This window comes from Neoarius graeffei, chromosome 13 (genome assembly GCF_027579695.1).
Source record: "Neoarius graeffei isolate fNeoGra1 chromosome 13, fNeoGra1.pri, whole genome shotgun sequence".
NCBI classification, from domain to species: Eukaryota; Metazoa; Chordata; class Actinopteri; order Siluriformes; family Ariidae; genus Neoarius; species Neoarius graeffei.
This window is the reverse complement of record NC_083581.1, coordinates 70,903,421-70,914,455: the sequence shown is the minus strand read 5'-3', so window position 1 is coordinate 70,914,455 and position 11,035 is coordinate 70,903,421. Positions and strand designations below refer to the sequence as shown.

The 11,035-nt window shown below is 42.1% G+C and overlaps 1 protein-coding gene across 2 annotated transcripts in view; it reads left to right on the top strand.

The window, feature by feature from the left end:
* Nucleotides 1–664: 664 nt before the first annotated feature.
* phf8 (PHD finger protein 8) overlaps nucleotides 665–11,035 on the top strand; it is a 33,745-nt gene continuing 23,374 nt past the window's right edge. The window contains exons 1-4 of one of the 2 annotated variants that reach the window (XM_060938452.1): nucleotides 665–951; nucleotides 1,946–2,270; nucleotides 2,659–2,744; nucleotides 2,892–3,015. In XM_060938452.1, the coding sequence (XP_060794435.1) occupies nucleotides 2,173–2,270; nucleotides 2,659–2,744; nucleotides 2,892–3,015 (308 nt within the window). In that variant the 5' untranslated portion in view covers nucleotides 665–951; nucleotides 1,946–2,172. The remainder of the gene's footprint in view (nucleotides 952–1,945; nucleotides 2,271–2,658; nucleotides 2,745–2,891; nucleotides 3,016–11,035) is intronic. The other variant, XM_060938453.1, reaches the window with a different exon arrangement.

Here is an 11,035-nt window from a genome sequence, read left to right as displayed (position 1 = left end):
GTTCTCCCCGTGTCCGCGTGGGTTTCCTCCGGGTGCTCCGGTTTCCCCCACAGTCCAAAGACATGCAGGTTAGGTTAACTGGTGACTCTAAATTGACCGTAGGTGTGAATGTGAGTGTGAGTGGTTGTCTGTGTCTATGTGTCAGCCCTGTGATGACCTGGCGACTTGTCCAGGGTGTACCCCGCCCTTCGCCCGTAGTCAGCTGGGATAGGCTCCAGCTTGCCTGCGACCCTGTAGAACAGGATAAAGTGGCTAGAGATAATGAGATGAGATGAGATATATATATATAGAGAGAGAGAGAGAGAGAGAGGGGCATGCAAAAGTTTGTGCACCCTTCCTGAAAATGTCTGTTACTGTGAATATATAAAACAAGACTTTATAAATAAATCCTCACTGAAGCTTAATAAATGTTATAGCGTTTATAAATATTTATAAATAAATAAATAAATACAAAACAAGACTTTATAAATAAATCCTCACTGAAGCTTAATAAATGTTATAGCGTGGCGTGGAACTTCTGACTGACTTAAATGTAAAATGTTCTGTGAAAGATGGTCCAAAAGAACGCTGGTGTTATTAAAGCCGTGCAGTCAGAGATGGAGACCAAACCGGGCCCGTTAATCCGAAATGAAGCTAAACCCAGATTGTTCCTTCTACTACAGACAGCGGTCGCTGCTCGGACACTGTTGACATGGATGACTCTCTACCGCTAATGTTTATGTAACAAACAGGGTATAATTGTTGTTTCTACACTTCGTGTATTACATTTTGCTGCAGTTTTGCTTTAATTATTAACAATACTCCATTTCTAACGAACCAAAAATGTAAATATTACAAATGGAAAGCATTGTAATATTTGTAAACTAGGCCTTGCGGCGCCTCGCTTTTTCCTACGGACTCGAACCGGCATGACGCTCTCAGGCCTCGGCCACCAGCGATACTCCACACTCGGTAAGACGCGACACTGAATGCGCCTTCTACGTACGCGCTTTGTCTTTTGCAAAACCCTGCCGCTCTGCTCCACGACACGTTTTCTTGCTTATCTTATTTTGAACCGAAATATATCAGTCACACAAAGTGTGCTATTTTATTAGTTTTAGTTCAAAAGTTACACAGCTAACTTTAATATGAACCATAAAGTTAGCCAGCGCGGCTAATTAACAGCTTACGGTACATCAGTGCGTGATATTAGCCCGCTATGCTACGCTATGTCATGTCATTAGCCATGTCAGTTCTTTCGCAGTAAGTAGTTAGCTAACCAGAAAAGTGTTTTAAGTATTAAACTGCACATTTAAACCTGATTTAGATGTACCATTGAAATTCATGTGAATATATAGACCGTATAGTTAGTATATTATTACTAGCGAGCGGCTAAAATGTTTGCTAGCTGGGTTCCCTGTATTTATTGTTTACAGTTTAAGGTTCCAGCTAGCGTAAGCTGGTTAGCTACTTTGGTCTATTTGTAGGTAAACACCTGTTTCTAATATAAATGCCTATCGACTTGGTGCACTCCTGTTTTGTTTGTTAATTATTTGTTCTTGCAGATTTTAATTGTTCTATTGATAGTTACCATCACACGCGTGGTCCTGTTAAAATTCAGTTATCAATGAACAACACATAGCTGACTGCGACCTAGCAGCACATGGACAGGAGTCCATACAGTCCATTTGTACAACTTATTCGTTGAAATGAAATAGAAAAGCTGCAAAGCTTCCATCAAGCTTCAAACGCGCAAAACGACGTCTCTAATAAGTTTTTAACATTCCTGTTCTCATCAGATTCAGTGAGTCTTGAACTGAAGCAAACAGTTGATGAGCTCAGTGTTTAGGTTCCTGCTGCACACTGTGATTGTAGGTGTAGGATAAGTGGAAGTGATTGAATCATATGCAGTGCAACCTGTTAGTATAGCTATAATCTTAATATTGTTTCGTTTCTGTCTCTGCAGGTGCTAAATAGTGGCATGTACCGGGTGCTGAGTTTATCTAAAGTGGTGACGGAAGTCCAGCTTTGTGATCTGCCTTCATTTGCATCACACCTTGTCGTGTACAGGAATACAGACTGAGTGAGTGAGTGAGTGAGGTGGGATATTGAACAAGGTACGCTGAAGTGCCACTCCTGGAAACATCAAGTTTAAGGCCTCTGGTGCTGAAATAGTCTGTCCACATCTTCAGCATGGCCTCCGTTCCAGTGTATTGCTTGTGCCGACTTCCGTACGATGTCACACGTTTCATGATCGAGTGTGATGTTTGTCAGGACTGGTTTCATGGAAGGTTGGTGACATCTTCTGTTTAGTGCTTTAAACCTCATCAGATATTATACTTATTATACTGTACAGTCAGGGATTTGTGCAATGTTTCCGGTTGAATGTAGTTGTGTGTGTGTTTGACTGTTTGTTTTTATAATTTTTAGTGTTTTTAAGTTTTAGGTTTTTTTTTAAATATTAGTTTTAGTTTACTGTTGTTTCTGTGAGTTTGACTGTTTTTTATAATTTTTATATAGATTAAGTTTTAGCTTAATTTAAATCCTTTTATTAGTTTGTTTTACACTGATGAGGATTGCACTCCAGTTTCGTTGTACATGTTACAATGACAAAGATATTCTATTCTATATGTCCGTCTGGATTAAGAGCGTCTTACAGTAGTATTGTTTTGGTTAAAGCTGTGTCGGAGTGGAAGAAGATAAAGCAGCAGATATTGACCTGTATCATTGCCCTAACTGTCAAGTGACACATGGACCCTCTGTCAGTAAGTACTTCAATTCTCCTTCCCCATTTTCTTTGTGTAACTCATAATCTATTACCATCCATTTTCCTAATATTAGCATCAAATGAAGCCATTGGCTATAAGAAAAAAGCATTCCTTCTTCCTAATTCATTCCTGTTCTTCTTGGAGTGCGTAAGCGGCGTGGGGGTTCGAAGCAGACTGATGCTTCAGGAGGCAGGAGAGAGTCAGGGCGACCTGTGAAGACTGGGAGTGCTCAGTTTGTTCGTGAGTTACGCAGCCGTACTTTTCCCAGGTAATTTTTGTTTGATTGTGTCCTTATCATCAATCTTGAGAATGCAAATGTACCTATTTTCAAAATGGATGAATGTTTGTATAATTATGCTGGCTTACGGCTACCTGACTTTGGTCTAAGGTCGTATCTTTGGATGTGTGAACACCTCGGGGCATTGTGTGCAGATGGTGCCTGCCATTACCCTTGCACATAACATGAAGCTATTGATTAGTCAGCAGAAAATGGACAAACTAAAAATCTCACATTTCATCACAATGAGTGGAAGGAGTGAAGTGATCGCTTATTTCTGGGTTCTAAATTTAGAATTACAGATATTGTACTCTTAAAATATTAAAGTCGATCAGACTGGGGACAATTTAGATGATATGTGTGTAATATATATGTTGTGTGTGTGTAAAAAAAAAAAATATATATATATATATATATATATATATATTTTACACACGTGTGTGTGTGTGTGTGTGTGTGTGTGTGTGTTTTTATATATATAATATAAAACCCCAATTCCAAAAAAGTTGGGACAAAGTACAAATTGTAAATAAAAACGGAATGCAATAATTTACAAATCTCAAAAACTGATATTGTTTTCACAATAGAACATAGACAACATATCAAATGTTGAAAGTGAGACATTTTGAAATTTCATGCCAAAATTGGCTCATTTGAAATTTAATGACAGCAACACATCTCAAAGGCAAGTTTATTTATATAGCACATTTCATACACAGTGGTAGTTCAATGTGCTTTACAGAAGTAAAAGCAAAACAGTAAACAATAGAGAATAAAATTACATAAAATAAATGGGAAGAAATATAATAAGAATTAAACAATAGTAGAAATAAAATAATAAAATGAAGTAGAAGTTCAAATAGGGGGAGAGAAAAAAAAAAAGTTGGGACAGGGGCAATAAGGCTGGAAAAGTTAAAGGTACAAAAAAGGAACAGCTGGAGGCCCAAATTGCAACTCATTAGGTCAATTGGCAATAGGTCATTAACATGACTGGGTATAAAAAGAGCATCTTGGAGTGGCAGCGGCTGTCAGAAGTAAAGATGGGAAGAGGATCACCAATCCCCCTAATTCTGCGCCGACAAATAGTGGAGCAATATCAGAAAGGAGTTCGACAGTGTAAAATTGCAAAGAGTTTGAACATATCATCATCTACAGTGCATATCATCATCAAAAGATTCAGAGAATCTGGAAGAATCTCTGCGCGTAAGGGTCAACGCCGGAAAACCATACTGGGTGCCCGTGATCTTCGGGCCCTTAGACGGCACTGCATCACATACAGGCATGCTTCTGTATTGGAAATCACAAAATGGGCTCAGGAATATTTCCAGAGAACATTATCTGTGAACACAATTCACCGTGCCATCCGCCGTTGCCAGCTAAAACTCTCTACAGGGTTTCCACGGAGTCTTAAAAAGTCTAAAATTTGATAATCCTAATTTAAGGCCTTAAAAAGTCTAAAATACGAGCATATTTTGCATTGTAGGTCTTAAATGTAATTTTTTGAAGTCTCAAATCCTTACGTCCATTTACCCCATACGCTTTTTTTTTTTTTTTGTTAAATGCATTGGTGATATTCATAATTAGTCATATAGGCTAGGCCTATTTAGTGTCAGTAGGCTACGCTGCAAACTACAAATGAGACACAGTGGAATCTGGCGTCTAGCCCGGTTGGCATGGTGATGCACAGGGCATGGTACGCACCCATTTAGACAGTAGAGCCTAAAAGAAGCGAGGGAGACTGTTACAGTGTGTAGCAAAATGGGCAAATGCAAGTTTAACGACTGCTGGCTTGAACACAATGATTTCGTAGACTGGTTAAAACGTGTACCAAACAATCCGTTTGAGGCGTACTGCACGTTGTGCAAAAGAACACTCAAACTTGGCACCCTGGGTGTAAAGGCACTGGAATCGCACACGAAAGCGGAGAAGCAACAGGCTGCCCATAAAAGTCTGCAACAATCACATGCCATCACTCAATTTTGTTTACCGTTGTCAGGTCCAAGCACATCTCGAGACGGTGTATCAGCTAACTCTGTGCGAACTGTCACGTTACAAAACACAAACCGCACGGAACCGAATGCCTCATCCTCAAGTGATTTGCGGGATGTCTTTGACTCCACTACAACTTTAAAAGCCGAAGTGTTGTGGATTTTAAACACAGTGACAATGCATCACTCATATAAAAGCAATGACAAGATTGGGGAGCTTTTTCAGGCCATGTTTCCCGATTCGAACATTGCCCAAACGTTCCGCTGCGGCAATGTAGTTCTCTCTCTCTCGATTTAATCAGTTTGTTAATGATCTAGTGTAATGCAGTGGCTTTCAAACTTTTTCAAACCCTTTCCTAACATCCCTTTCTCCCTCTCTGACCCCCCACCCCACAACCCCATTTTAGTCGGTTTGTCAATGATCTAATGCCATAACGTTCCACTTCATGTTATGTTTCTGTTCCTCATTAATCCAAGAGCGCACCCTCAGGATGTAATGAGTTCATTGGTGATTGATAATAAATTTTGTTATTTTGAAAGTAATTCAGGCTCTCCCAATTTTTCTTTATTTTTTTGTGCGGCATAAGTCTTAAATTTAACCTGTTATGGTCTTAAAAAGGTCTTAAAAAGTCTTAAATTGAACTTGTTCAAGCCTGCAGAAACCCTGTCTATAGTTCAAAGAAGAAGCTGTATCGAAACATGATTCAGAAGCGCAGACGTCTTCTCTGGGCCAAGGCTCATTTAAAATGGACTGTGGCAAAGTGGAAAACTGTTCTGTGGTCAGACGAATCAAAATTTGAAGTTCTTTATGGAAATCAGGGACGCTGTGTCATTCGGACTAAAGAGGAGAAGGACGACCCAAGTTGTTATCGGCGCTCAGTTCAGAAGCCTGCATCTCTGATGGTATGGGGTTGCATTAGTGTGTGGGGCATGGGCAGCTTGCACATCTGGAAAGACACCATCAGTGCTGAAAGGTATATCCAGGTTCTAGAGTGACATATGCTCCCATCCAGACGACGTCTCTTTCAGGGAAGACTTTGCATTTTCCAACATGACAATGCCAAACCACATACTGCATCAATTACAGCATCATGGCTGCGTAGAAGAAGGGTCCGGGTACTGAACTGGCCAGCCTGCAGTCCAGATCTTTCACCCATAGAAAACATTTGGCGCATCATAAAACGGAAGATACGACAAAAAAGACCTAAGACAGTTGAGCAACTAGAATCCTACATTAGACAAGAATGGGTTAACGTTCCTATCCCTAAACTTGAGCAACTTGTCTCCTCAGTCCCCAGACGTTTACAGACTGTTGTGAAGAGAAAAGGGGATGTCTCACAGTGGGAAACATGGCCTTGTCCCAACTTTTTTGAGATGTGTTGTTGTCATGAAATTTAAAATCACCTAATTTTTCTCTTTAAATGATACATTTTCTCAGTTTAAACATTTGATATGTCATCTATGTTCTATTCTGAATAAAATGTGGAATTTTGAAACTCCCACATCATTGCATTCCATTTTTATTTACAATTTGTACTTTGTCCCAACTTTTTTGGAATCGTGTGTGTGTATCGCTTGTCTGGAATCCCGGAACAAGTTGAATTTTAAGAACGACTGAACAAATTAGAATCAATTCTTATTATTGATTTGTCTTGTTGGGATTATTATCCTTTTTTGATTCTAATATTCAAAATGTAATACTTCTCTATGTGTGTATGTATGTGTGTATATATATATATATATATATATATATATATATATATATATATATATATATATATATAAAATAAGTGCATCTCAAAAATTAAATATTGTGAAAAGTTCAATATTTTCCATCAGTTATTTAAGAAAATGAAAATGTTATATATTACAGACTCATTACACATAAACTAAAATGTTTCAAGCATTTTTCTATTTTAATTTTAATCAGTATGGCATACAGTACAAAAACATTAAAAAAAAACATCTCAAAATATTAGAATATTTCATTTCGAGTTTGAATAAAACAGTATGAACACAGTGTATCTCTCGGTCTAGTTCAGTACAAACAACCACAATCATGGGGAAGACTGCTGACTTGACTGTTGTCCAGAAGATGATCACTGATGCCCTCCACAAGGAGGGTAAGCCACAAAAGGTCATTGCTGAAAAGGGTGGCTGGAAAAGGTGCACAAGCAACAGGGATGGCCGCAGTCTTGAGAGGATTGTCAAGAAAAGTTGATTCAAGAACTTGGGAGAGCTTCACAAGGAGTGGACTGAGGCTGGTGTCAGTGTATCAAGACCCATCACGAACAGACATCTTCAAGAAAGGGGATACAACTTTCGCATTCCTAATATCAAGCCACTCCTGAGCCAGAGACAATGTCAGAAGTGTCTTATCTGGGCTAAGGAGAGAAAGAAATGGACTGTTGCTCAGTGGTCCAAAGTCCTCTTTTCAGATGAAAGTACATTTTGCATTTAATTTGGAAATCATGGTTCTAGAGTCTGGAGGAAGAGTGGAGAGGCACAGAATCCAAGGTGTTTGAAGCCCAGTGTGAAGTTTCCATAGTCTGTGATGATTTGGGGTGCCATGTCATCTACTGGTGTTGGTCTACTGTATTTTATCAAGTCCAAAGTCAACACAGCCATCTACCAGGAGATTTTAGAGCACTTCATGCTTCCACCTGCTGACGAGCTTTTTGGAGATGCTGATTTCCTTTTCCAGCAGGACTTAGCACCTACCCACAGTGCTAAAACTACTACCAAATGGTTTGCTGACCATGATATTACTGTGTGTGTTTGGCCAGCCAACTTGCCTGACCTGAACCCCATAGAGCAGGGGTGTCAAACCTGATCCATAAAGGGCCGTGTGGCTGCAGGTTTTCATTCCAGCCATGCAGCAGCACACCTGACTTGGCTCATTCAATCAACTGAACTGTCTTCACACAGTCAAATACTTGCAGCCACACCCACCCTTGATTAAAGGGTGGGTGTGTCAGTTGATTGAATAAGCCAAATCAGGGTGCTGCTGCATGGCTGGAATGAAAACCTGCAGCCACACGGCCCTTTATGGATCAGGTTTGACACCCCTGCCATAGAGAATCTATGGGGTATTGTCAAGAGGAAGATGAGAAACACCCGACCCAAAAATACAGCTACGCTGAAGGCCGCGATCAAAGCAGCCTGGGCTTCAATAACACCTCAGCAGTGCCACAGACTGATCATCTCCATGCCACACCGCATTGATACAGTAATTCATGGTAAAGGAGCCCCAACCAAGTATTGAGTGTATAAATGAATATACTTTTCAGAAGTTGGACATTTCTGTATTGTAAATCCTTTTTTTGATTGACCTTAGGGAATATTCTAATAATTTGAGATACTGGATTTCTGATTTTCATGAGCTATAAGCCATAATCATCAAAATTAAAACAAAAAAGGCTTTAAATATTTCACTTTACATGTAATGAATATAGAATATATGAAAGTTTACCTTTTTTGAATTAAATTATAGAAAAAAAGGAACTTTTTCGTGGTATTCTAATTTTTTGAGATGCACTAGTTGTGTGTGTGTGTGTGTGTGTGTGTGTGTGTGTGTGTACTGCCACAGGGCATGTGATGCGTCAGTGCAGTAGTGTTGGAGTAGAAATAGTGCCTGCGGTTAGTGCATGTTGCTTCTGCTTGCTGCTCTCTGCTTTCAGCTACCGCCGCCGGCTAGCCACCTCTTTCGGGGGGCGAAAAGAGGAGCCGAGTGCGTAAGTCTCCTCTGTCGGTACATAGCCTCTCCATTGCCAAGACTCGTACACGCCTCCTCGTGGCCACACACGGTAACTGGTTCCCTGCGGTTCCAGGCAAAGTTGTACGGGATCTCGGAGTAGCAGGGGGCCCCAGAGACGCGGCATGCAGGCCCACTACAGAGTGGACATGCCCTGCTGCCCGTCAACCCCTGTCCCAGCTATGGGTAAATAGCAAAGACCTCAACGGCGGACCAGGCGAAAGATGGCAACAGGGAGACATACCACAACGGCTGAGAAGGCGGATGAAGGCTGCAACAGAGGGTGACCTCCAGTTGTCTTGGACTCCATGCCACTGGATCCAGGCCTCTCTCTGCCAAGGACCGTGTGGTGGCTGCAGGCGCATCAGTCTCCCCACGTTAAAAGATGCCACGCACAGGCATCCTTCCAAAAGGAAACCCATTCCATTTCACATCCTGGATACAAAGCTCTGTGGCGATCGGGAAGTGGTGACGGGGCAGGATTGTGTAGTCTGGCAGCCCCTAGCCACAACCCGGCACACAGGCGGTGGGTGCAAGAAGATCGCTAAGCTCTTGGATAGGCAGAAAGAGCTTTTCGGTAGCTGCACCCATGACTGAGCAGCCCTTTTTAGGATCCGCTCTGCTCACCCCAAGAGGGGAGAGGGTTAGAAAAGGTACCCTAAACATAGCCTGCCTCTTATTACCCTGTCTGGACTACCGCATCCAGAGGGGTCACCACCATGCGGTCAGAAACACAAATTTCATTTTGGAACCTGGAATGTGCGAACCCTCACAGACAACCAAGCCAGTGATCGGCCTGAGAGACGAACAGCCATCATCTCCAGGGAACTAAAAAGATTCCGAATTGACATCGCAGCTCTCTCTGAAACCCACCTGGCTGATGAAGGGCAGCTGAAGGAGGAAAAAGGGGGCTATACTTTCTTCTGGAAAGGGAAGCCTGTTGATGAGCCGCAAATCCATGGTGTGGGTTTTGCCATTAAGAACAACCTCGTCAACCAGCTCCATGAACTTCCTGTAGGCATCAGCAAGCGCTTAATGACTTTACGCCTGATGCTTTCTAGCAGCCAGATGGCCACTGTTATTAGCGCTTACGCCCCAACACTCAATGCGCAGCAGGATGTAAAGGAGGCCTTCTATGCTGACCTGGACACGATTCTATCCAAAGTCCCCAAGGAAGACAAACTAATCCTTCTTGGAGACTTTAATGCCAGAGTTGGGCAAAACCATGAAATTATGGAGAGGCACTCTGGGGAGAGAAGGTGTTGGAAACACTAACTCCAATGGCTTAATGCTTTTAAACAAGTGCTCCGAATATGACCTGGTCATCACCAACACCCTTTTTCGTCAAAAGAACAAGTTCAAAACGTCTTGGATGCATCCCTGCTCAAAATGCTGGCATCTCATTGACTATGTCATTGTCCACTCCCAGAACCGTCGAGATGTACTCAGCACGAAAGCAATGACCAGTGCTGATGAATGCTGGCCTGATCACCACCTCATTCGCTCCACCATGTCTATCCGTCTGATGCGGAAAAGGAGGCACCAAAAAGGATAGCCTCGACGAAGGTTCAGCATCGAGCGACTGGGAGAAACAGCCTATCAACAACAGCTGCAGGCAGCCATGAGTGCAGACTTGCCAGATCAGTACCCCTTGGATATTGAAAAACATTGGGATACCCTCTCTTCCACCATCATGAACTCCTGCAAAACCATCCCTGGTCAGAAGACGTGGAAACATCAAGACTGGTATGATGAGAATGATACCGAAATCCAGCGGCTTATCAACATCAAGCAGAAAACTTTCATCACCTGGCAGAATGACATCAACTGCAATGTTAAAAGAGAAGCCCATGCTAAAGCAGCTGTGAAATCAGTGGTGAACACAAAGAATCGGTGGTGGACACAAAAAGCCCTGGAAATCCAACAGCTTGCTGACTCTGGAGACACCAGAGGCTTTTTCGAAGCCACAAGAGCCATATATGGACCTAGCCATCATTGCCTGACCCCCCCCCCTTCGCTCTAAGGATGGGCTCTCCCTGATGAAGGATAAAGAGGCTATAACACATAGGTGGAAGGAGCACTATGAAGAGCTTCTGAACAGGGACACTACCCCTGACTTTGAGGCCCTGGACCAACTGCCCATCATTGAAAGTATGGGAGAACTACCCAGTTTGGGAGAGGTACAGGACGCCATCAGGAAGATGAAAAACAACAAGGCTCCTGGGCCTGATGGTATCCCAGCTGAGGTTCTGAAAGAAGGCGGGCCTGT